At 41.9% G+C, this 27,779-nt stretch overlaps 1 protein-coding gene across 7 annotated transcripts in view; it reads right to left on the reverse strand.

The window, feature by feature from the left end:
• Positions 1–27,779, reverse strand: part of GALNT18 (polypeptide N-acetylgalactosaminyltransferase 18) — a 445,377-nt gene that overhangs the window by 158,919 nt on the left and 258,679 nt on the right. For all 7 annotated transcript variants that reach the window (XM_065594861.1, XM_065594856.1, XM_065594858.1 and 4 more), the window contains 2 exons: positions 3,063–3,246; positions 724–921 (listed from right to left, as the gene is read on the reverse strand). In XM_065594861.1, coding sequence (XP_065450933.1) covers positions 724–921; positions 3,063–3,246 — 382 coding nt within the window. The remainder of the gene's footprint in view (positions 1–723; positions 922–3,062; positions 3,247–27,779) is intronic.

The raw sequence follows: 27,779 nt of genomic DNA on the forward strand, positions 1-27,779 counted from the left end.
AACCAGAGGGGAGGTTACAGTGAGCTCCTTGGGATTTGCATAGAAAGAAGAACTAGGATCTATGGAGATCTGCTTGGAGGTCATCAATCTTATTTACATGAGACAACACTACCCTTGGTACCATAGAGTAGACAGGGGTCTTCTTCCGCACCAGACTAACAGTTCTCTAGATAGAATAAGCAGGTACAGAGCTAGGTCATACAAAAATAGGGGTTTTCACACACTTCTTGCTCCCACATATATGGGCCAGATTTGTGTGTGTGATTATAACACATAGTAGTACAACTATGTGATATAACCACAAGTGTAATAATCAGATATTAATTCATCACTCTGACAGTTGTACCTTTTTGCAATACATTTGTAAACTGCATTGTCTTTCTGGATCATTACCATTAAATTAGCAGACAAGACATTTGTAGATGGCAACACCGAATCAAGCATCAAGTCTTCTCTTTTGCTTTTTTATATTTGCTCTGACTTGCTATATAAAAATGAAGTACATGAGACTGTACAACTTTTTTGTGGTTATCTGAGGGAGCAATGGTAAAAGTGGCAGAGAACAGTGAGAACATTTATTCTAATTTAACTATTGGTCTGTTTGATAAGCAGCCCCCTTGGTCCTTGTTAAAATAAAATGCATGTAGCCAGCTCTTTGTTATTTGTTACATATAACTGAGCGCTTCCCACAAGTCCCAAACCCGTGTCACAGCTGCATGTTACCTTATCGGAGCAGTTGAGTTTTCCAGCTTCCACCATGATTTTGGAGGATTCAGATATCGACACCACAGTTCCCAGTCAAACCCCTGCGCAGATAGGGGGTATTCCTCTATTTCAAAATTATCATATTTGATGTTATCAAACGATGGAGAAATGACCCTTTTTCTGTTTTCCTTTATCCTCGTGAGCACTGGTTCAGCCCTAAAGGAACAAATACTGAGATTGTTTCAACAGAAGCAAAACCCTAATGCCAGCCAGAGCCTATATTCTACATTATCTGAAAGGCATGCTCTGCAGTTGTTACTCACGCAAAACTCCCATTGATGGAAGTGTGGGTTTTACTGAGTGAGGCTGCAGGATTTGGCCCGAAGTATATAGTGTAACTTTAAATCTAGCATGCACTGGATATTATTCCTTTCTAGTCTGCTGATAGAAGAAATTAGACCTTTCTTATCAGTTACTATTTACATCCTTGCTACCACATAAAGAGGATGTCTCCAGGCCATCTCTATGATCAAGGACATCAAGAAGATCGAAGTTAATAACTGAAGTATCCCAGGGACAAAAGCTCTTTTCCTTTTAAAGAGACCATCTTTTTATACAAAAGTAACAGTGAAACTAAACAGAAGTTGGACAACTGCATAGTTAAATGCTCATGAGAGGTGCAGTAGTAATAGACCAGCCACTGAAGGTCCTCTCTTCCCCCCTATTACCCGCCCTCTCAATAAGCCTCAGCTGTGACCTGCTGGGCCACCTGTAAGTATGAAAAAAAGTAGTGCAGCCCCAAGGATACTCTACCCTTGATCTCTGGACAGCACCATCCAAGTCATTTAAAGTCCATCCACAAAGATGTCAGAGCGAGTTGTGACAATAATTCTCTGACATGGTCACTCCTGACTAGGAATCAGGCTAAAACCACCAACTAATTTCACAGAGGCCACTGAACAGCTTCAGATGCTAACAACTTTTGGTCACTATCAACATGGACTGAATTGGAATCAACGACCTAAAAGTGAAAGGCTTGGGTATCCCACTCCTAATCCCTGAATCAGCTATCCTCCTTTGCCCAGACATGTTTTATGCAATGTAGATTCTAATTAAAATGATTCGTTAAGGAGACCACTGTAACACCAGGAGCACATCTGAGATAGAGCCAAGACATGGTTATGTAATTTTTTTGTATCTTGTAAAGCCAGCTGCTGTCAGTTAAATATAAACAGCACAAGTCTCTTAGAAATGAGTGTTGAGCTTGGTAGCCTGTGTCATTTGTTATTCCTTTGCTGAAAATGAAAAATGTTTATACACAGTGCACATGAACTGGGTTAAAAGTTGGATGTTTCCATATCTCTCCCAGCTCCAGCCAAGCCCTTCCCCGCCCCCCCGCACCACACACACACACACACCTGGCCATCCAAACTACAGTTGCTATGCCCTGAGCAATTAATAATGGGGTGATCCCAAAACACTGGTTTAGACTGGAGGCTTAACTGGCTCAGGGCCCAATTGAGCAAGATACTTTAGCAGATATGCAGGCGAATGAGTGCATTGGCTTCAATGGAACTATTTGAATACTTAAAGTTACACGTGCTTAAATATCTTGCTGAATTGGGGCCTCTGTCTGCTTTTCTTATACTGTTAATTATAATATGCTAACAACAAAACTTTTCCCAGGGCTCTTCTGACATTTATAACTATTGTAAGGTTTTAAAACATTCTTAAAACAAGTTTAGTAAAATGCAATGGTGAAAGAAATGTAAAGAATATTGTATGTTCGGATGCACAATACATGGAATTAACCTGGGAAGTACTGAGAGGCCACAGCATCTCATTGGATCAGCTCAGCAAACCATAGAATCTGGCCCTAAATCATATAAAAAATTTGCATTACCCCCTTAATTTTGCATACAAAAAATCAGGACCAAGTTTGTTACACGTCTGACCTGTTCTACTGAGCTTCTCCATGTTTAAGTGATTATTTATCATCTGTGCACTAGCTATTGACAAAAATCAAATGAAAATGGAAGAGAACAGTAATATACTGTGCATATATAAATTTGATACAAATTTTAACCAGAGGCAATAAATCTTTAATTTGCTCTACTTGTCTAATTTAGTAACATGCATTTACTGGAATAACCACTACAGCAGACAATAACCTAATTCTAAAAAACAGAATCTTGATTATATGACTATGTTGCATATTACGAACAATAAGCTTTTCATAATTATCTCTGTATTTAAATCTGTGTCAAAAGATCTGCATATAACTTCATCTCCTTATATGCTGGATAAATATCATGCCATAATTTACAAATAATTGCAAGCAGCAACAAGATACATACCATCCCACGTTGAATTCCACATGAGCATCAAAGAGCGCAACAACCGGTGCTGTGGCAGCTCTCCATCCGCTAACTCGAGACCGGATCAGCCCCTCTTGCTTGCTGTGTCGGACCACCTTGATGAATCCAGGCTTCCGCATATTCACCTCGTCAACATACTCTTTTAGTTTCTCCTTGAGTTCTTCTGTACATAGGGAAATAATGAAGAGTAAGAACAATAAAAAAATCTATTTATCCATCAGTATATGTTAGCAAAAACATCAACGAGAGCTAAATCTTGCCTTCTGAAGCACAAGAGATAAGGGAGGGTGTTAAGAAACCTCTTCCACAGTGAAAACAGCACACACCAAAACTCTCTTGCACTGAAGTGGGCCAGCTAGTCTGTTGGGCATGGCCTGAGATTAGAGGACATGACCAAGCCCCCGGTGACTAACATTTATACTGTCATTCTCCACCGTCAAAAGTCAGGGACTCACAAGAAGAGAGGAACAGCACAGTGCATTTTCACAGCATGGGGTCCTGCCCTCACCAGCGTCATTCCTGCAATACAGAATGCACCATGCAGCCTCTCTGCTCCCCCTGCCTGCACCAGTAGGGGCAGAATTTGGCCACACAGTATATGTAATAAAGATATGAACATGGTGTGAGATTCACCCTTACATGGAGGGCCAGTACAAAGTCTATGCACTAGAGCCCTGTGCCAGACTATTTTTGTATCCTGCTCCAACTATTACGGCAATGGGTCCTGCAGGATCCCAATCTCTCCGCAGAGTTCTAAAAACAGTCCCGGGCAGGGCTCTACTATGCACCATCTGAGCCTCAAAATATGGCTTAAATGTTGCATAGATCTTGTGCACTGGTGTGAGGATCTGTCACACTTTCCTCTTACATTTACAATTCAGTAAAACCTATTTAGGGTTTATTATGTTAGAGATATTATTATTGCCTAGGAGCCCAGACAAAAATTTAGGCCTCACTCTGCTAGGCACTGTACATATACATAGTGAGAGACAGTCCCTGCCCCAAATGGCTTACAATCTAAAGCAGGGGTAAGCAAACTATGGCCCATGGACCATTAGAACTTTTAATCCGGCCCTCGAGCTCCCGCCGTGGTGTGGGGTCAGGGGCTTGCCCCAGTCCGGCGCTCCAGCTGGGGAGCAGGGTTGGGGGCTTGCTGTGCGGCTCCTGGAAGCTGTGACATGTCCCCCATCCAGCTCCTATGAGTAGGAGCAGCCGGGGGCTCTGCACACTCTCCCTGCCCCAAGCACTGCCCCCCACAGCTCCCACTGGCTGGGAACCGCAGCCAATGGGAGCTGCAGGGGCGGCAACTGTGCACAGGGTGGCACGCAGCTCCGTCTGGCCAGGGCTGCGCCTCTGCATAGGAGCTGGAGGAGGACATGCTGCTGCTTCTCGGGGCTGTGGGGCTGGCACCTGCGGACGGGGTGGAGTGCAGAACCACCTGGCTGTGCCGCTGCATAGTAGCCAGAGCGGGGGACATGCCACTGCTTCCAGGAGCTGCTTGAGGTAAGCGCTTCCCGGAGCCTGCACCCCTGAGCTTCCCCACCCCACCCCACCCCTGTGCCCCAACCCCCCGTCCCAGCCCTGATCCCCCTCCCGCCCTACAAATCCCTTGGTCCCAGCCCAGAGACCCCTCCTGCATCCCCAATCCTTCATCCCCAGCCCATTCCCGCTGCCGGAGCCCTCACCTCCCACCCCACATGCAACCCCCAATTTTGTGAGCATTCATGGCCCGCCATACAATTTCTATACCCAGATGTGGCCCTCAGTCCAAAATGTTTGCCCACCCCTGATCTCAGGGCTTGTCGACTCAGGAAAGTTACTACAATATCAGCTAAGATGTTAATTTAAATCTCCACAGTTATACCATTGTAACCGCCCTGTAGACATTCTTCTTTCAGTACAGGGTGACCAGATAGAAAATGTGAAAAATTGGGACAGGGGGCGGGGGGTAATAGGTGCCTATATAAGAAAAAGCCTCAAATATTGGGACTATCCCTATAAAATCGGGACATCTGGTCACCCTATTCCAGTAAAAGAGGGGTGGGTTTTTTTGGTTTAGCTCACATTGCTTTGGCAGGGGTTTAAACTAAACTGAAAAAAGCCTCTCCTATACTGACAGGTTTCAGAGTAGCAGCCGTGTTAGTCTGTATCCGCAAAAAGAAGAACAGGAGGACTTGTGGCACCTTAGAGACTAACAAATTTATTAGAGCATAAGCTTTCGTGGACTACAGCCCACTTCTTCGGATGCATTATAGAATGGAATGTGTATATATATACCCTCAATATATGTTCCATTCTATAATGCATCCGAAGAAGTGGGCTGTAGTCCACGAAAGCTTATGCTCTAATAAATTTGTTAGTCTCTAAGGTGCCACAAGTCCTCCTGTTCTTCTTTCTCCTATACTGAAATAAGAGCATCCACAGGGAGAGCTATACAGGCACGACTATACTGGTTTATCTAGAGTGGTATAATTATACCAGTGTAGCTGGTAAAACTTGCCTGTGTAGTCAAGCTCTAAATAGACAAGACAGACAAAAAGGTAGGAGTGTAAACAGAAGCATAAAACACATAGAGAAGAAGAGTGTACAACAGTTAAGCGCACGGTACTATCACCAAAACCTCATTTGCCATTGAACGTTAATTAACGTGCCATAAAATGAAGTGTTAGCACATAAAACATCATATAAAGGGCTATATTCACAATTGCTTGCATAAGCAAGTATGTTATTGCAGTAATGAACGAGGTAGTAGTTACAGTATGTAAACTTCATTTTTGAAAAATATGTCTGGAAAGAAAACCTAATTATTTCCCATGAACTTTTTTTTTTTTTAAACCAGTGTTTCAAGGAGGAAGGGGAGGAGAACAGAAAAAATTAACTATTGTGCTTCCCCCACATGTGCAGCTTTCTCTTTGTTCTGACAACATCTTTCTTTCTCTGCTCAAAAGGTTCTGCAATTTCTCCTCCTTGCTCAGCAAAACAAAGCAAGAATAGTGATCACAAGAGAAAAGAATCATTTCCTAATTAAAAGATTATTCCTTTTTAACCAATAATTACTGCAGCTCTGGCTCAAAGATGAGTGCATGCGACAATGCAATATGTGGAATGAAAGTGTACAGTTAAAATGCACTCGTTCTCATTATTATTATTATTTTTACGTGGTAGTGTTCAGAGTCCCCAGTGGTAATCAGGGCCTATTGTCCTAACCAATGTACAAACACAGCAGCATCTTTGGAGTAAAAGGAAAGAGAAGAATGATGGTCTTATGGTTAAGGTGCTGGACAGGACTCAGAAGATCAGGTTCAAATCATAACTCTGCCACATATTTTCTGTGAGACCCTGGGCAAGTCATTTAACACATCTGTGTCTCAGCTCCCCATCTATAAAATGAGGATAACAAATACTTCTTTTATCTTTCTAGTCTATTTAGATTGTAAGCTCTTTGGGACAGGAACTGTCTTTTACTATGTTTCTGTACAGTGCCTAACACAATGGGATCATGAATTTAGGGCCTCTGGGTCCTATCATAATGTTGCCCCTTGACCTGAGCAGTTAGGAAATATTTGGGGCCTTGCCAGGTTGTTTCCTTTAGGGGGAGAAATTCTGAATACAAGTTACTTATTTCTTTGGTGCTGTGTTGTTTATTTACAAAGAATATCCACAAAGTTCTGTTTCCCTGAACACAGTAGGAACAAACAGCAGCAGGCAGTTTCCGTGTCCAGAAATCCAAGCCTGCTTTCCAGCCCATCCTGTACCCCAAGGAGCTCTGTCTCTGCTCCATCTCAGGGCCAGGCTACCAACTGCTTCACTTGTTTTCTCTTCCCTTTCTGATACTGATATACACAGACACACACAGGTCCACCAATCAGTGACCCAGCCCTGAATTTTCCATCAGTCCCTGGGAAATCTGAGTTAGTTCCTGTCAGGCCTTCCAGGGACCTTGAGTTGGGGTGGCTACTATTGTTTCAGCTATCACTAAACAAAGGAGTATTTAATTGCTCTCTCAGTTAGCATGAATGAATGGTGGCTAACACACCGGTCAGCTTCAATGAGGTCTCTGCCTGCCCACAGATCAAACATACTTGCTGGCAACCACCAATACCCTGCAGCACAACAGTAATACAAAATAAATAAATAAATAATAAAAAGAGCTCCTGTCAGTGTCTTTTTTTTTTTGCCTCTATTATATTTTTATAAAGATGAAATGATACTGCTTCTAGCAGTAATTCTCTGCAACATCTCTCTTGCATTAAAGTATTATTTTGACTACATATATAATATATGTCTGGATTCCTCATCACTAAACTCGTTTCACAGTGTAATGTTAATTTGTCTGTTTAAACTAACTGCCAAAGCAGCTAAAAAACAGCCCGCCAAAATAAAGCTAAGGAGCAGGGGGGATTTCACACCCTACTACTGGGGTAGCAGCGACTTTGCACACACTGGGCACTGCACTCCTAATCAAAACCAAACCCTTTGAGCATTGTATGAAAGAAAATGTAAGTATGTAATTATTCAAATACATTGATAGCTGGATCACTGTAGAACACAAGAGAAAGTTCTAGTGGGAAAACATCCACTCAATGTGCAGCTGCAGTCAAAAAATGTTAGGAAAGAGATAGAAAATAAGACAGTAAACATCATAATGCCGCTATGTAAATCAATGGTACGTCCACATCTTGAATACTGCATGCAGTTCTGGTCACCCCATTTAAAAAAATGTTTTAGAATTAGAAAAAAGATACAAAGGGCAACAAAAAATATTAAGGGTATGGAACAACTCCCATATTAGGAGAGATTAGAAACTGGGACTTTTCAGTTTGGAAAAGAGACAACTAAGAGGGAATATGATAGAGGTCTATAAAATCATGACTGGTGTGGAGAAAGTAAATAAAAGTATTATTTACTCCTTCTCATAACTAACGAATAAGGGTCACCCACTGAAATAATTAATAGGCAGCAGGCTTAAAACAAACAAAAGGAAGTACTTCTTCATACAATACACAATCAACCTGTTGACTTTGTTGCCAGGGGATGTTGTGAACGCCAAAACTGTAACAGGGCTCAAAAACAAACAAACAAACAAAACAAAAACAAAAAAACCCGAACTAGATAAGTTCATGAAGCATAGGTCCATCAATGGCTATTAGCCACGATGCTCAGGGATGTAACCCCATACTCTGGGAGTCTACAGCCTCTAACTGCCAGAATCTGGGACTGGACAAGAGGGGCTGGACCACTCAATGATTGCCTGTTCCATTCATTCCCTCTGTCTCGTCTGGCTCTGGCAACTGTTGGAAGTCAGAGTGCTGGACTAGATGGACTGGTCTGACCCAATATGGCCATTTTTATGTTTTTATGAGGAAAACAAGTCATTAATACATGTTTACATTCACACTGAGACTCATCAAGAGTGGAAGTGATCTCCTCCTCCAGAGCTCATTATATTCCAGAAAATTTCCAGATTAGATAGATCAGGTCATTCCTAAAATATGATCCAGGACTGCATATCATTGAATCAGGACTACAGATCATTATACACATTACATCCACAATACCATTCTGCTTTAAATTAGATTTGCTACAGACCCTTCTTGTAGAAGTCTTTTTTTAAAACAACAACAACTGAAAAGCAGGAAAAGACATATTTAGGATTCTTATTGTGCTTGTGTAAAACAAGAGCATATACTCATTGCTCCCCTCTGTAACATTCAAACAACTGTAACAAGCACTCAATTATCAAACCAACCACCGCCTCCACTGGTTTAAATTCAAAAGAAAGCATTTGTGTTATTGAGATACTACTACCTTTATTATAGTAGGGTGAGAGAGTTCCTTGTTCCTATAGTGTAATATTGTGATGAGTGGATATCAAAACTCTTAAGATCAAAGCTCTTTTTTGATTGCAAATATCTGTACCTAACTTTGCAAAAGCAGGAAGTTATACTTGCTGCAACAACGCAGGAGGGTGGGGGGTGGAGAGAGGAGGATGTTCATAGCCTCACTATCGAGTGGCGGTGTAAAATACACATTGGGAAAGCAGATGCTGAGAAACATTGCACACAAAGGCAAAGACTTGAAAATCAATACCCTTGACAGAGTCATTGTTTACTCAGACTCCTTCCTTTTCCAGCCAGCAGAAAGTTTTGGGTGCTACTTTATATTGCTTCTATTGTTACTATTCTCCAACAATAATTTATCTTAAATACTTTGGGAAAAACTGCAGTGAGGTTTGCTGTGGGAGCAGGTGGAAAAGGAACAGCAGTGGAGCAGTGTCCTTAAGTAGCCCTGCCAACGGAGGGCAAGATGGTTTGCAGAAGCCTGAAGGCAACAGGACCCTTACACCACATTATTGCTGGCCCCAAAAGGAGTAGTGTGCACTTAGGGTTGCCAGGCGTCCGGTTTTTGACCAGAACACCCAGTCGAAAAGGGACCCTGGTGGCTCTGGTCAGCACAGCTGACTGGGCCACCTAAAGTCCAGTTGGCCACAGCGTCAGGCTCTATGTGGCTCCCGGAAGCGGCTGGCATGTCCTTCCAGTTCCTAGGCTCAGGGCAGCCACAGGGGCTCCGCGTGCTGCCCTTGCCCACTGCAGCCAATGGGAGCTGTGGGGATGGCAACTGTGGACGGCGCCAGCACGCAGAGCCCCCTAGCCGCCCCTACGCCTAGGAGTCAGAGGGACACACCGGCCACTTCCGGGAGGCTCCTGAGGTAAGCGCTGCCCAGAGCCCGCACCCCCTCCCACGCTCCAACCTCCTGCCCCAGCCCTGAGCCCCCTCCCACACCCCAAACCCCTGATCCCTGTCCCCACCCCTGTCCCAGAGCTCCCTCCTGCAGCCCCAAACCTTCATTCCTGGCTCCATCCCAGAGCCCGCACCCCAACCCCCTACCCCAGCCTGGTGAAAATGAGCGAGAGTGTGTGTGTGTGGGGGGGAGCAACAGAAGGAGGGGAGATGGAGTGAACAGAAGACAGGGTCTCCAGGAAGGGGAAGGCCTGGGGGCAGGGAAAGGGTGTTCAGTTTTCTGCAATCAAAAAGTTGGCAACCCTATGTGCACTCCACCTCACAGCTGCTCTTGAATGTGAATGGAGGGAAAGGTGCACGGGGGGGGGAGCCCAGTTGTGCCCCACCAACTAGCATATTATACATTCTCCTAATGGAGGAATGCTTCTTGGATCATTAGCAAGAATTCCAATCTAGAGCCTGATCCTGCACAACTGGGAATTTTGCCACGGACTTCGATGGGGAGAGATCAGCCCCTAATACTCACAGAAATACTTGGCCCATATGCATCCATGCTCCTGCATATCCTGTGGAGCATCCACAAAAGACAGGACAGCATTTTGCCCGCAGGCCTTTTCCTGCCATTGTTATTTAAATAAAATGTTCAGTGGGGGCTTTGTACCCAGAAAGATGGCCGGATGCAATTTTCCCTTGATTGGTAGACTGGGATCCTTGCTAAACCTGCTAAGATTCACCTTTCTTTCCCAAAATGAAAAGAATTTCTTGTCAGGAATGTAGCATCTCAACTCTGATGAAGGGCACAGCAGCCTGGGACATTTAAACCAAGGAAATCACTTAAATCAACGTTTTCTGCAGAACATAAATACGCCCTAGTGGGATATTCAGTATCCGATTTCTCATGCAGTCCTAACCTGCCTAACACTAAATTTTACAAGGCGGCTTTGTATTCAATTGCCTTTGACATTTTCAGAGCACTGTACCCAACTGGACGGGAAGAAAGGATTCTAGCTCTATAAACAATTATTGTTTCAAAGCGATGCTACCAATGACCTTCACCAGCACATTTTTCAACCCATATTTTTTCATTTAATGCAAATTACATGAATAATAAATCCAAAACACCCTTCTTCATTAATTATTGTGCTTCACTGCCTTCTGCCGCCGCAGGGAAAACAATGGGAACGAGTTAATGTGTCTTTTTCAATATACAGAAGATTCTGTTTCTCTTTATGGAAACAAATAGCTTATAAAGACAGATGTGCTTGTCTTTCAACATGGAATATCTGAAATAAGAACTCCATTTGGCTAAACTGAATGAGTCTTCATGGTTAGAGAGAGCTAACAACACACACATGGACAGGGGAATACTGCCGGTGCAGCACTTGCAAGCCGCAGTGAACTCTCCATAGTTAAAGGAGGCAGAGAAGTATGTAGCGTCTATGCTTGAGTAGGACATTGCTAGTCAGAGCAGATGTATAAGGAGTAATTTATATTTTATTCTGAAATGTCTCTATGTACATTTAAAAAAGAAAAAAGAAAAACCTAAACCTCAAGGATTATCCCTGCAGGGATCTCTCTATTCCAGTTTTGCAAGGTGCAAGACAGGAATAGCTCATGCACATGCTCTCCCCCTTTTAGGACTCCATGGGGGCACTCAGAAGACTAGGCAGGCTGGAGGCAAGGTGTGGGTGGAGCCGGGGAAGCACACCATCCCTACCTTCAATCCCACAGAGATTAATTGGGATTATATTACAACAGTGGTTCCCAAACTGGGGTTTGTGAATCCCTGGGGATTCATGAAATGTTTCAGGCAGTTCTCTGGAAAAAATTCCCTAATGGCGGACAGAGCTGTCCCTAGGGACCTCAGGCAGCACGGGGCCACCAGCCCGGAGCACCTAAACTTCCAAGAGCTAAGCAGATCAAAGCAAGCACATCTATCACACTGAGAAGATTTAAACTTCAAGACTCCTTATAAGAAAAGGAAAGGCAGGTGGAGATTTTTTGCTGTTTTTAAAATGAAATAGGCAGCTAGTGTTGTTTTTAAAATTATTATGAAGAACAAGTTTAAGCTTTGTTGTAACGTGCGTTGTTTGCCTGGACTGCTCAAGACCTGAATGCTTGTGTAGGAGGAACTCTTTGAGTTCACTTCTTAAATACCTTCCTGCTGTTTCACATCGGATACTCCTTGATGAAACATAGGAGCCTTGTCTTATAACAGGCTTATTCAAAGTGATACAAGCTACGAAAGTGAGATCTTGGAAGAGTGTTGCCGTTTTCAAAATGTAATAAAAAAATACTGTAATGATAAATAATAATTAATAATAAATAGTATGTAATAAGCATGTCATAAAAACAAATTGTGTATTTCCAAGATCACTGCTTTTATAATTTATACTCAGGCAAAGGAGAAAATCCCTGGAAATATTAATTTTTAGGAGGGGGTTCGTGAGACTTGACATTTTCGTGAAAGGGGTTCACAGGTTGTTAAAGTTTAAGAAGGGGGGCCCTACGGCACCTGCTACTTGGGACAGTTCCTTGTAATACACCTACATCCACTAGGACAGGGGTGGGCAAACTACAGCTCGGGGGCCACATCCGGCCCTTCAGACATGTTAATCTGGCCCTTGAGCTCCTGCCGGGGAGCGGAGTCTGGGGCTTGCCCAACTCCACCTGTGCCATGGTTCCGCATGGTTCCCGGAAGCAGCAGCATGTCCCCCCTCCAGCTCCTACGTGTAGGGGCAGCCAGGGGGCTCTGCACACTGCCCCCAACCCAAGCACCACCTCCACAGCTCCCATTGGCCGGCAACCATGGCCAATGGGAGCTGCAGGGGCAGTGCCTGCAGATAGGCAGCATGTAGAGCCGCCTAGCTGCGCCTCCACATAGGAGCCAGAGGAGGGACATGCTGCTGCTTCCGGGAGCTGCTTGAGGTAAACGCTGCCCGGAGCCTGCACCCCTGACCCCCTCCAGCGCCCTAACCCCCTGCCCCAGCCCTGACCCCCCTCCCACCCTCTAAACCCCTAGATCCCATCCTCCTGCATCCCAGATCCCACACCCCCAGCCAGAGCCCTCACTCCCCACCTGCACCTCAAACCCCTGCCCCAGCCCTGAGCCCCTCCTGCACACTGAACTCCTCATTTTCTGGCCCTCACCCCCAGCCGGAGCCCTCACCCCCTTCCGCACCCCAACACCCAATTTTGTGAGCATTCATGGCCCACCATACAATTTCCATACCCAGATGTGGCCCTCGGGCCAAAAAGTTTGCCCACCTCTGCACTAGGATGTTGCAGCAGCTCACATTTTGTGACCGGCTGCTCTTCAGGTTGGCCCATAGGGGGATCAGGGCTATGAACCTGCCTCCTCTCTGCCTCCTTTTAGGCACACTGGTGAAAGGCTCTTGCAGGGCCATGCAAAATAGAGGAGGCTCTTGTGCACTTCCCTCTCACACCCACCCAAAGGGCTTGTCAAAACCTGGCTCTGAGGCAGAAAGTAAGTATATCCCCATTGCTGTACATCTAATTGCTGATAAAATGTAGACTGAACTCATCTCTCATATTTCTTTCCATTGCCAAGCTGATTCGGTATTAGAAAGGAATATATCAGCACATAATATAGAGCGCTTCCATGCAGCCATGTGCAATTTGGGTGAACGTGCCCATAAAAATCTGACTCCTCTACTTCAACAATTTTGAACTTGAAATCATTTGAGAATTCAAATCTGCATAAAGATATTTAGAGGGTTGGTTGCTTCTAACAGTCTCCATAGTAGCAAAATATAGTGGAAAGATAACAGGGCCAGACTCTCAGCTGGTGGAAACTGCCATAAATAGAGCTAATGTGAATCTACACCAGCTGAGGATATGGCCCTTAGTCTTGAAGTGTAATTTTAAAGCTTTTGATAGAGGCAGTGTTCGTAAATAATGAAATATTGCTAGAGAAATCATGTAAAGAACAAGCAATTAAGCTTAATTTACAATAACTTTAATGTATTCCAGTTTCAAGTGCTTAAATGCATCCTTGCATCTCTTAAAACAATTACATTTGTAAAATCTGACACTTCTGCTTTGCCTAGACATATACATTTTACTGATTTTTTTAAAACTCTTGCTAAGGTACCTGTAACAGTTTGTAATAATATTAAATTTTACTAAAAAGGGCCGAAAGTCACGTTCCATGACATTGGTACAGTAGAAGCAGAAATGCTCTTTTCTGCTGAACCCTGTGTTCTAATAGGATGAAATTTATGTCAGTGCAGGGGGCCTAGGCACTGCTTACATCCTTCTTAAATCTTAGCCCTCTGCACAGAGGTGAATTTCAACCATTGTGAAACCAAAGGAAGCTATACTCTAACATGAAAACATTCAAAATTGTAATACAATGCCAACAATAGTGGATTAAACAATGGTATATACAATGAGGCAAAACATTGCCATGTGTTATACCCATTATTTATATTATGATGGTACTTCGAGGCTCCAATTTTGCTCAGGGCCTCAGTGAGCAGGCAATGTGAAAATACATGGTGAGATACAGTCCTTGCTCCAAAGAGTTTACAATCTAAACAGACATGACAAATAGTGTGATGGGAGAAACAGGCACAAAAGGAGTGACCAGACACACAGTAAGTCACTGACAGGGACAGGAGTCTAGAACCAGGTCTCCTGATTCCAACTACAGTGAGTGCTCTCTTCACCGAACTGGACTGCCTCTCACCCAAAGCAGTCCCACTGGCTACAGTAGTATCTGAAGGCAGAATTAGCACCAACTGATTTGTTTATCTAGGCCCTCAAATTACTTGCAGTTCAAAGACTTTGGAGACTGTTTGAGGTGGAAGAGGTACATTTTCACTGGAAATGTCATAGTCTTTTCTAAGAATCAGAACATGCAAAAGCATCTGCTTCTCTTCTGGTGAATAAAAAAAAGACCAGCTTTACCCTTTGCTGCAGAAGAAATTTCTTTCCCTCAGAGAGTCAGGGATGCAAAGAACCTGACTTGCAACCTGAATTCATGGCAAAAGCTAGGCATGCAAGAGAGGCTGTTTATCTCCCACACTTGTACCTTGGATTACACCACCTATTTGGTATGCAGCTCAGTGAAAGTCTACTATGCCTGATATTCTTTCTTCTCTTCTCTCCTACCCCTGGCCCCTTATCTTTTTCACCATGCTTCAGTGATCACCTCTCATCTCTGTATCAAGAGCAGATAATTCCAAATGAGAAAATTTTATAAAATGGGATAGGAGTGTAATTTACATTGTACGCGTGTATTAAAATTGTTCGTAAAAGAGGGCAACAATACACAAACAGATAAAGTAGACCTGTTGTGCTTGCATATTTAATAACCTGGTATTATCTGGTAACAGATAAGATACTTATGGGAAATTACCAACATGATGCAAAGAATTAAGCTTTCAATAGGCCTCAAATACTACATAGCAACATAGTCCTTTTCGTCCATTACTACAAGACAACTAATATTGGTAACAGACTACAATGAGTCACAGAATGTAGCCTCAGAATTCCATGCTGTCATGCAGATGCAGAATATGCACTCTACTTACTGGTACTGCTGAATCTTGTGCTCTAATAGGATAAAATTTACACTAGTGCAGAAGGCCTAGGCATCACTTACGTCCCACTAACATCTTAGCCCTCTGCATGGAGGTGAATTACACCCATTGTGAACACAAAGGAACTAGACAGTATAATAAACCTTTACAGTCACAGCTTCTGTGTGTAATAGTTCAGATTATCAGGTGGTATAAAAAGGCATAGCTCTACTGAAATAAATGGAACTAATGCCATTTTACACAAGCTGAGGATTTCACCCACAGTAAAGAACTTCACTAGTTTAGTGCTGAGAGCAGCACTAACCTCCACAAATGGAGGAATAAGAAATGTCCATACACCTCTTCTTCGACTTGCCCAACAGAGTTGAGCCAGACTATAGGGAAGTACATGTTGCTCCTTTCAAAGGGTGTAACGGGCTGCTTTTGCCCTCACGCCTCAGGCATTCCCGGGGACATTGTGCCTGAGGCAGTGTTTGTTCCACTTGACTCATGAGTAGGTCTTGTTGGCATTGTACTGAATCCTCTTTACCTGCCTGGAGCCGCCTTCCGTATCTCCGCAAGTCACAGAAGCAAAGGGTGTTCTGAGAACACCTGTGATTTTGACATCAGAAGAACAAAGGCCTGCCATCCCCCAACAAATAACCTTATTTCAAAACAGTGGTTCTCTGTAAGATAACATGTATCACAGCTCTTCATAAATTGAAGACATTCTCCTTGTATAGGCTTTCTAGACATCACCAATTCCAGTGGCTGCTGTGTGGGCCTGTATTAGTGATCTGGTAGGCAGACATACCTTAGGCAATTTAAATGATACATGGTTCCTGACACAGATGTGGAAGTAAAATACCATGGGAAAAGATAATCTTACATTTCAGATTTCAAAAGAGGTTATTTTAAAAATTCAGGGTTCGGCACAGATAATCAAACCCTTACTGAAAATACTGCTGCATTCTGTACTAATAGCCCCGCACACTGTCGCAAACTATAGTCTAGGGTCCACTACTGCTGCATACTATGATTTTTTTTAAAATAGAAGTGGAGGAGGATATACACAGCATCTGTCAGTTTATGTTATTACTACCTTTGTAACTGTACATTTTTTAGGAAAGGCATTAAAAGAGAAGTGAAAGTAAGCACACACACAAAAAAAAAGTATAAAAAACCTGACCCAATGAACACACACTGGTGGAAGAACTACTGTCAACAATCTGACATTAGAGTCTGTAATTCCTTCACTTGATATTACTGGATTGGTTTGTGAAGCAACCTTTAAATGTTAAAGAGAAAGTAGAGTGCTCGAGAAATGCAATCTAGCACCAACTGATTCCAGTAATCTATTTTTTAAAAACAGTATTTAGTTCTAATCTATCGTAGGGCTTACACATAGCAACTACACGGAAAATCTCTATTCAAAGGGAACTAAAGGCTCGAACAGTCTATATACATTTAGAAAAATACAGTGTAAAGAACACATTATAGATTCTCTTTACTTCTGTAACCATGGGGATCCCACAAGGTGCTTTCTATACAGTGAACTTGATCAAATCTTCTGGGTGTAAAAATATTTAGGCAATCCATATTACAGTAATGGATTCCTAAAGAAAAAGGGAAACTGCCAATAAAAATGCCGAATACTCTAGTCCAAATAATTTAATATTTATTGGTGTCGCTTCAAAGCCTACGACATTAGTTGTGGAAAGTGGTGCAAACAAACATGGTCCTAGAAGTATGCGGTTCAGAGATATTCGTGAATATATGCTATCTGGACCAGGTCCAAAGCCCTCAAAGGTCAACAGAAAGACTCCCATTGATTTCAACAGAGTTTGCATAGTGTTAGCATAAAAATTATGCTAGAGAAAACAAGGAATAGCCAGGTATCAGGACATGCATTCACTATTAAAGAATCATCGATGATTTTATAGATAGTTTTTTATTTTAGTGTTTTTAAATGGGGCTTAGGTTCTTTTGAAAATGTGAAACTATACGGGCAATCACAACTCAAACTTACAAACATTGCACATGTGACAACTTCATCATGAACTTGAAAGTCATGCTCCTTTAGGAACAAGAATGTTTGATTTGGACCATAGTGGCCCTCAGCATGCCTGATAATATCGTGAGAAAGTCTCAAGGACAAGGGCAGCAATACGGCATTCCATCCTGTTGGGACCTCAATCTGGATCCAAGTGACAAATTTATCAGTCTATGGTGCATTTCTGACGTCATACAAAATTGGGGTTGCCAAATGTCCTGCTTTTGAATGTGTCATCTTGTATCAGTCAAATCTTACGTATGGGATCCAAAATGTTCCATCTCCATCTGAGGCATTTATTTCCAAAGCCATTATTTAAGTGGGCATATCCCAGACTTTGCCACAGATATTCTATATGAGCCACGGTGAGCGCATGGTGCATGATATTCTGGTCTCTTGTCCTTTAAAAGGTATAGCTGCATTTCTGCCCATGGAAGCAGGGCCAGATTTAGGGACAGGCAACCCACATGACTGCCTAAGGTGCCAGGCTCGGGGGACGCCGGGCAGGGTGCTGTTTTTGTTGTTAGTGACAAAAGGGAAAGGTGAGAAAAGCAACCTTTTGAACTAAAGGACTAGGATTAACATTCAAAGGCTGTCACCTAATGTAACACTATTTAATACTGGTCCACCCAATGTTGGTGCACAGTTCAATTTCTTGAAGTTAGTACATTTCATTTATTCTTAAAATTTAAAAAGGATTTATTTTTACTACAAATATTTGCACATAAAAAACAAATGTATTTTTCAATTCATCTCATACAAGTACTGTAGTGCAATCTCTTTATCATGAAAGTTGAACTTACAAATGTAGAATTATGTACAAAAAAAACTGCATTCAAAAATAAAATAATGTAAAATTTTAGAGCCTACAAGTCCACTCAGTCCTGTTGTAGCTGGCGTTGCAAGATATTTACGTGCCAGATGCACTAAAGATTCATACGTCCCTTCATGCTTCAACCACCATTCCACAGGACATGCTTCCATGATGGGTTCTGCTTGATAACTATTCAGAGCAGTGCAGACTGATGCATATTCATTATCATCCAAGTCAGATACCACCAGCAGAAGGCTGATTTTCTTTTTTGGTGGTTTGGGTTCTGTAGTTTCTGCATCAGTGTGTTGCTCTTTTAAGACTTCTAAAAGCATGCGCCACACCTCGTCCCTCTCAGATTTTGGATGGCACTTCAGATTCAGATTCTTAAACCTTGGGTCAAGTGATGTAGCTATTTGTAGGAATCTCACATTAGTACCTTTTTTGCGTTTTGTCAAATCTGGTGTTGAAAGTGTTCTTAAAATGAACATGTACTGGGTCATCATCCAAGACTGCTATAACATGAAATTATGCAGAATGCAGGTAAAAGAGAGCAGGAGACATACAATTCTCCCCCCAAAGAGTTCAGTCACAAATTTAATTGACACATTTTTTTAACGAGCATCATCAGCATGGAAGCAAGTACCTTGCAACGCCGGCTACAACAGTGCCATGCGAATGCCTATTCTCACTTTCAGGTGACATTGTAAACAAGAAGCAGGCAGCAGTATCTCCTGTCGATGTAAACAAACTTGCTTGTCTTAAGAACAGGAGTACTTGTGGCACCTTAGAGACTAACAAATTTATTAGAGCATAAGCTTTCGTGGGCTACAGCCCACTTCTTCGGATGCATCCCAACTTCAGATGCATCTTCGGATGCTGTAGCCCACGAAAGCTTATGCTCTAATAAATTTGTTAGTCTCTAAGGTGCCACAAGTACTCCTGTTCTTTTTGCGGATACAGACTAACACGGCTGCTACTCTGAAACTTGTTTGTCTTAGCGATTGGCAGAGTAAGAAGTAGGACTGAGTGGACTTGTAGGCTCAAAAGTTTTACGCAGTTTTGTTTTTGAGTGCAGTTATGTAACCAAAAAAAAATCTGCATTTGTAAGTTACACTTTCACGATAAAGAAATTGCACTTCAGTACTTGTATGAAAAATACTATTTTATCATTTTTACAATGCATATATTTGTAATCAAAAATAATAATATACAGTGAGCACTGTGCACTTTGTATTCTGTGTTGTAATTGAAATCAATATTGAAAATGAAGAAAAACATCCAAAAATATTTATTAAATTTCAATTGGTATTCTATTGTTCTAAGTGCGATTAATTCTTTTGAGTTAATCACTTTGAGTTAACTGTGATTAATTGACAACCCTAGTTTTAATTCCATCATTATAGGGACTTCTGGAATCTTTTCCAACAGAAATTGATCTCTCTCACAAAACTGATGCTTTGGAGCATGAAGTTCTGTTCCAAAGATCTTTTTAAGGCAGAACCTTACAACTAAATTTGGCCAGTGCATGCTCTTATATAATCCTGATGTGATCTGCAACACTGCAAAATTTATCAAAATTCACCTCAGAGAGATCTGAAAGCTTCCCACCCAATTCTTCCAATATAACATTTGACCTTTTACTGTGAGTAATGACTTTTGCACAGATACAGGGTTGAGCTGGATTTCTTTGGATTGGATTTTGATTTGCAATGAATATACATCCACATTTTTCATGATTGTATTATTGTCAGGCTTGTTGAATGTAAGTCTTTTAGCACCTCCAAGAGAGTCTCCTGAATTGTGAGAATTCAAGATGAAATTCCATGATTAAATTCTATACTGACCCAAGGCATTAACTTTCCACCTTGCCTGTATATCGCAATTTTCTATGCTTCATGAAAGCCCTTTGATATAAAACTTCAGACCGGGTAATCTGTTATTTTCCACCATGGCAGTCATCTTAATTAACGGTAGTTAGTTCTTTTCTTTTTCCAAATGAATGCGTTTTCTCAATAGCTACAAAATAAATGTCGGTGGTGTTAATTGGCAGCATTTGTGTGAAGCAATTATAACTGAGATGCTGCAATCATCTTGCAAAAAAGGGGTTTTTGTATAGAATTTTAATAAAAACATGTTTTTCTTGTTAATATCCTGTTGAATCCGTCAAGTAGGCAAAACACAGCACAGGTAAACCATTAATGAGGCCCATATGAACCATAAGTGAGGCTCTATTACCAAAATTTAAAACGTGTTTGTAAAGTTAGAGTCCTAAATCCATATTTAGACACCTTTATGCAAGTTACCTCCCAACAGCCTCATATACATGTTACAAAAAAAGGGCTGACAAGCGTTTGGGTTTCCCAGAGACCTCTTCTTTAGGCAACTGCAGATTGGTAAAATTTAGTAACACTGATACATAAATAAATTTAATATTCTATACAATATTTTAATAGATTTTAATTTTAAAGTATTTTGATTTGTTTTTACTTTAGGACATTTTATTTTTCTTTCTAAAATTTTATTATATAGTTTGGGGGGTTTTAGTAATATTTATCTTATGTTCTAGTTAATTAGAACTTTTGGATATGATTTTAATGGTTTAATGTTTTGTTATATTTTTGAATTGCTATTGCATCTCTTAATTTATAATTAATAACTTGTTAAAAGAAAACAGAATTTGGATGGCATTTTTAATAGGATTTTGGTGGCTGGGCTTTATCTTTTATATTTACTGATTTTTATTTTATTTTATTGGTGCAGAGTTGGTTTTTGCTTTTAAAGCACACAGCTATCTGGAAAAAAAAATTACTGTGGCTTCTTTTCGGAGCCCTTCTAGGATTTTAGTTAATTAGCATGTTTTATTCACTTAAAAAAAAAAAACAACAACAAAAAAACCTTTTTTTACTGTATACACTGGATGTTTAATAGACATGCATGTTTTTATAATTTAATGATTTTTATATTATATTAGCAGTATTAATTTAATACATATATTAAAATGCAGCTAAAAAGACAAAAAGGTTATTACTGAAACAGAGATTTAGGTTGTTTTTTTTTAATACTATTTTGCTTTATTTATGTATTAGCTTTTATTTTTATTTATTAACAACATTTGTAACTTAATTTTTTACAAATTCAGCTCTGTAAAAGCATGGACACCTCTGAAGACTTAACTAGCAAAGTTAAGGATGCCAGGAGACGTTGGCTGCTGCCCTGTGTCAGCTTTGGAACTCAATGAAAGAGTCGGATAGATTTTTAGTGGAATTTATTTTACACATATATTTTACATTTTTTAAAATAGAGGTTTTTTAAAATGTTGTGGTCCCTTGTATGTTGTGAACAGCTTATTATGAAAAAACAAATAAATACTTTGAACTTGCTTGGCTTAGCCCTGCCAGTGAGACTTTGAACTTTCTTTTTTCCTAAAAAAGTTTTGCACTCCTGAAGTTTCCTTTTGTAAACTGGAAAGTTATGAGCAGATGACATATTTCAGTTTTTTACATTTTTAAACTGAATTTTTTATATTTAAGCTTTGAATACATTTTTTTAAATTAACAGGCAAGATAACTTTTTTGGCCTGGGCTTTGATAATTGCTGTATTTTACCAATGTTTTATTCTACCACTATTTATACTTTATTTATTTGTATTTTAGCTATTTGAGACTTTTGTAAGATTACTTTACACTTAACTTGTTTTGACAGGCAGTTTTAGCTGCTGTTTTATAGATTTTTTTCTTTAACTTAGCACTTCAATTTATTACCTTCCTTTTTTGTGCCCAGGTTACATTTTTAGTAGTGCATTTGCCACACAGAAATTCCTATTTCCTTTAGTGATTTTAACTAATTTGTTGATAGTTAAACCATCTAAATCCGCTGGTCTTTGTATCTGCAGCAGCCAGCACAATTAATTATTTACAGACATTTACTGGAAAGGGCCCATTTCCTTCAGGACGACTGTAAAGATGACAGTGGTGGTCACCACCTGACCTTCCTTTTGCATAATTTGTTTGATTACTAAGGCTATGGCTACCTGAGAGAGCTTAGAGTGGCACTGATGCAGCTGCGCCGCTGTAAGCTCTCTAATGTAGCCGCTCTAAGCCGAATGGAGAAAGCTCTCTAACACGTTCCCCTCTGGTGTTATCTGGACGGATGATCTGCTCCAATCCTTGACTCTGGAAGCCAGCCTTACCCTGCTCTGCTGTGAGAACCCCCACTCCTGGGTTTTTCACGCACAGCCTATCTAGTAGCATGTAAGCTGCTCCTTGGATTGTGCAACCGAACGACACTAGCTAATATCTCCGGTCCCAGACACAATCCTAGGAACCTCCGTCTTGCAGTGTCCAGTTATGCCTGCTGGATGCTACAAGCTTATATGAGTTTGTCAATTTAACAAAGAAATTGATATGTACCAGGCTTGTTATCCCAAGGGGAGTCTCTGACACACTTCAAACCAAACGCACTGCTTCTGGGAGGACAAACAAACAGATTTATTAACTACTAAGATTTTAAGTGACTATAAGTCAAAGCATAAGTCAGATTTGGTCAAATGAAATAAAAACAAAATGCATTCTAAGCTGATCTTAACACTTTCAGTGCCCTTACAAACTTAAATGCTTCTGACCACAGACTGGCTGGGTGCCCTTTGATCAGCGCTTCAGTCGTTTGGTGGTGATGTCTGTAGATGGAGGTGGAAGAGAGAGGAAGAGCATGGCAAACGTCTCTCTCTTTTATCATGTTCTTTCTTCCCTCTTGGCTTTGCCCCCCCCCCCTCAGAGTCAGGTGAACATTACCTCATCACAGTCCCAAACTGACCAAAGGAAGGGGGGTGACTCACGCGAGAGTCCAACAGATCCTTTGTTGTTGCCTAGGCCAGTGTCCTTTGTTCCTGTGAGGCTGGGCTGGGCTTGTCCCATACATGACCTGATGAGGTGTGAACTGCCTCTCTGCTCTTGTGGAGTTTTTGCTTGGGCTTCTTTTAAGCCATGAGGACACATTTTCAGCCTCATAACTATATATATGAAATTACAACCTATAACATTACCATAACAATACATCATGCTCAATATATCATGAGCCTTCCAAAGACACCCAACTTGACAAACTTTGCATTAGATACCACACAATCATATTATAAGGATGATCATGGGGATGTAGGGTGTTCCCACAAGGTACAAAACGTCAGACTCTCCCATTGGCTTAATTACTCCAGCCCCCATGACAGAAGTAGCTATACATTACATCATATTTTGAGATTGGCTCAATCACTTTGTAGGAACCAATTCCTGTACAGCACGCTCTGTTGATGCACGATTTACTCTTTACGTCATTTTACAATCCAGGGTTATCTAATCCATTGTTCTCTTGTCAATTGTAAATGGTTCCCTGGCTGTTCCCCCCATTTCAGCTAGTACTGGCATCTTATTTCCATAGATCCATTTACTTCCCCAATCCTGTCTCCCAAGACATGAGGCCTCACCCATGTCCAATTAATCATGTCAAGCCAGGCCTACCTCAAGGTGGGACCCTGCTGAACCCCACAAGACAGCATCGTCAGGGAGGAAGCTCAACAGCATGCTTTGGGAACACTTAGCAAGGTAAGACCGAAGCCGCTGAACAGTAGCTCCACCCATCCCTGGTGTGGTTTGCAAATGAGTTGTCAACATCTCCAGGTCAACTGCATCCAAGGCAGCTGACCGATCTTATAATATCCCAGTGCTCTTAGCTTCCACTGCCTCTTCATTTAAATCTCTTGTGAAAAGCAATTACTGCTGCAAGTCCTAAAAACATTCCCTATGCCAGTATAATGCCATCATCATTTCCACCTACATATAAAACCAACATGCCAAATGAGTCTCCCAAGTGTCTTCTTGTCAGGCCTTTATCTTCCCTTCTGACTGTACTTTCCTGAGGCATGGAACTGGCCTCATTTTCAGAGGTGTTGAGCACTGTCACGGGGTAGGTACACCCCGTCACGGGGACCGGATCACATATGGGGTGAAGAAGGGAAAAAGAACTGAATAGCAGTTTGTCAAGTCCTACGTTTGTGACCCTGACTACAAACGTGGTAGTATGGCCTAATGGCTGGAGTCCGTAAGCGGCCCTTCCTCTCAGGGCAGTATGGCCCACTGGCCAGAGTCAATAAACAGCCCTTCAACTTGGGCAGCACGGCCTAATGGCCGGAGCCAATAGGGTAGCCCACCCTGTTGGGCTGTGTGGCCTATTGGCCCGTAGGGGGTGTGTGGCACCCAGTGAAGGGGGACTCGGGCCCTCCCTGCTCCTTCGAGTCCCAGCCCAGGGCTCTGGGCGGTGGTGGGGGTGCTCACCACCGAGTCAGCAGGGATCCTCCCGAAATATGCTGATCGGTTCCCCCTTTCACTCACTGGAGGACACTCTAAGTCCCCTAAGAGTCTCCCTCCCCTTTCTCCCTCGGTGAAGTTCCATGTTTCCCCTGGGTCTCTGGGGTCTTCCAATGGCCCAGTTCCCACTGGCGCGGTCTCTTCCCGGGGCCTGTCAGGCAGTCTGGAGTCCGTCTGGGCCTCTGTGTGCCTTGCTCCTGGGGTCAGGGCCTGCAGCCGCTCCCTGGGGAGAGCCTGCAGTCTGTGTCCTCCCCCTTCAGCAGCCTGCTTCCTTTTATACTCCACCTCCAGGCTGAGCATGCCCAGAAGAGCCTGAGGGGCGGGGCTTCCTCAACCTGTAAAGCACAGTTAATACTTTCGGGGCTGGTGGGGGGGGCTCAATGCCTTTGAAAGTGAGACTGTGTCTGTATTTATCTCTTGTACAGCCTTAGGCGTAATGTTTATACTTAACAAATATACATTACTACTATTGTCCTCCTTCCCTCTATTTTTTTCTTAGAACTCATTGATCACCCTTGCTTGAAATGATACATTGAACAAATCATCAGCAATTGCACCCTAGTATGTTGCTTATGCAGCCTTCCCTTCCCCATGCCCTCTGCCTCTTGAGAATTCCAGTGATTGCCCCTTCTTTTTGTATGTAAAGTAGACTTTCACTACAACACACTATGAGACTATTTGAATTTCCAAAATGTCCATACTATAGTATGTATCAGTGCAGATGTGACCCAGGAATTCTCAGTGTCAACTGGGAAGGACTCTCAGGAATGTCCTGATTCCAGTATGTACATTCCGGTTCAACAAAGAATGTCATGTGAGGTCTGAGGGTAAAAAGTAAAAGCTGGGGGTCATTCTGGGCATTCATATAGTTGTGAAATGTACCGGTATGTATGCATACACACACAATGAAAATCTGTTTTGAAATCTGTATCAAGGCAGAGTTGACAAACAGATTTTCTGTCAGATGAGGTTTATTCACCTGTCTCTGGGTTGAAACGTAAATTAAGTATTGTCTCATTCACAATGGGTCTCCCATCATCTGTCTAAAATGAATGCAGATGAAGGATTATACAATTTCAGAAAGGATCTAACACAGTGGGAGATACACTTCAAAGATTTGCTGGACTATAGCTGGGGAACAAAGGAGGCACCCTGTCATCCTGAACCTAGGAAGTATACGGGCATTGGGTTTACATTCATGGAAACGGCATCACAACCAGCCTTAGTTGAAACACTGCCAAGGACTTTAGGGGGGTGAGGTAAACTTCTTCAGATGGGAGGTTAGCCTGTTAAGTATTTAGTCTCCAGAAACCGTGTTATGATTTTGCTTTATATAAAATCTTTTGTTTCCATTAGCCTTACTCACTATCTCTTGAATCTTTGGTAGTAAACGTATTGTTGTTTTCACTATAAATCAGTGTCGTGATATGAAGCAAGGTGCTGATCCTGAGTTGAATCATACAAACTGGTGTGTACGCTGTTTCCCCCAGGGACAGCAGACCTGGTATTTTTGATAAGTGGATAAGGGTCTGGAGACTACCGGGAAATGCTTCAAAGGGAGTTGGGGAATGGGGTACACTTGTTAACCTGCAAAGCAAAGTAAAGGCTGACATAGCCCAAGGGAAAGTGCTTGGTTGGCTAACAAGGCACTGACACCTAGTTAAGCTCAGTGGTTTGAGCATTGGCCTGCTAAACCCAGGGTTGTGAGTTCAATCCTTGAGGGGTCCACTTAGGGATCTGGGGCAAAATCAGTACTTGGTCCTGCTAGTGAACGCAGGGGGCTGGACTCGATGACCTTTCAAGGTCCCTTCCAGTTCTAGGAGATAGAATATCTCCATTAATTAATTAAAGCACAAATAAGTCTCTCTCATGCTGCAGGCAGGGGGGTAACAAGGTGACTCTCAGTCCTGGGTACCCTAAGGACTGTCACAACAGATTAATGGAATTTGCAAATTACCAAGTGTGAGGCCCAAGCCTACAAAGTACTCAACAATCCTGCGAGGTGCTGACTGCCTTTAGCTTCCAATGAAGTCAAGAATAGCTGATGGCCTTCAGAACCTGGGGCCCTAAATGTAACTCACTGGATGTCTTTTATCCATTTATTTGGCAAGTGCAGTCTACTTTTAATTTTTTATGGTAATATTTCATAATTCACTAGTCAATGTTCTCTTGTATATTCTGCAAACATAATGAAGCCTTAGTAATGTGAGACCTTACACTGGGGTTGATCCCGCTGCCATTGACTTAGAGGCGGGCTGAAGGGTTGGCCCTCTGATATGCCATCCTTCCTGAGAATTGGGATGGCGGCACTAAGTTTTTGAGAGAACTACTGGGTTTCTGAATTAACAAAAGTACAAATTAGTAAGGCTCAGCTGGACACATTTTAACTGCTTTGAGGATGTGGCCACACGCGAGCATATTTTAGTCAAGATGTTTTTATTATTATTATTTTGCACTGATACAAGCCTTACGCCGAACTTGCAGTCACTGTCAATCACTCTTATTGACGTTACAAAATTTGACATCTGCTTTGGAGATAATGGATTAATTTCTTTTGATACATGCCTATCTCGTGATAAAATCAACAAGCAGCCCACGGAACAACTAACAACATGAACCAGATGGTAGGAGTACAATGAAAGAATTAGGATGCATATCATTTACCCCTTGAATATTTCTGTGCGCCAGCCAGGTCCAACTGCAACGTGTCACCAAAAAACAGGATTTCAATAATCATATACTTAAATGATCACAGACAAAATGGAGTTTCGTCTAGGGAGCTAATTCACTTTTTGTGAGGCAGTGAGCTGTGCTGTAGTTCAAGGTCAAGATTATTACATCTGATGCCCAAAGCTATGCTCCTAATCTATATTTAGGCATCTAAATAGAAGTGGTTTGATTTTCACAGGTTCTAAATACCTAGAAGCTGGGTTTGCTCATAACCTTTGAAAGTCCGATGACTTCTATTTAGGAGTCTAAATACGGTTTTAGGTGGCTAGCCCTAGGCACCCAGGTTTTAAAATCTTTGGCCTAAGATTTAGGTTGTTATTTTCAAAGGGTCCTAAGGTAATTAGGCACCCAAATCACATAAGCCCTTTTGAAGTCCTCAGTATTAATCAGCATTTAGGGCCCTCTTTACTAGATGTCAGAGAAACTGATATCTTGAGGTCATTAATGTATTAAAAA

Source organism: Chrysemys picta, chromosome 4 (assembly GCF_011386835.1).
Source record: "Chrysemys picta bellii isolate R12L10 chromosome 4, ASM1138683v2, whole genome shotgun sequence".
Lineage (NCBI taxonomy): Eukaryota > Metazoa > Chordata > Testudines > Emydidae > Chrysemys > Chrysemys picta.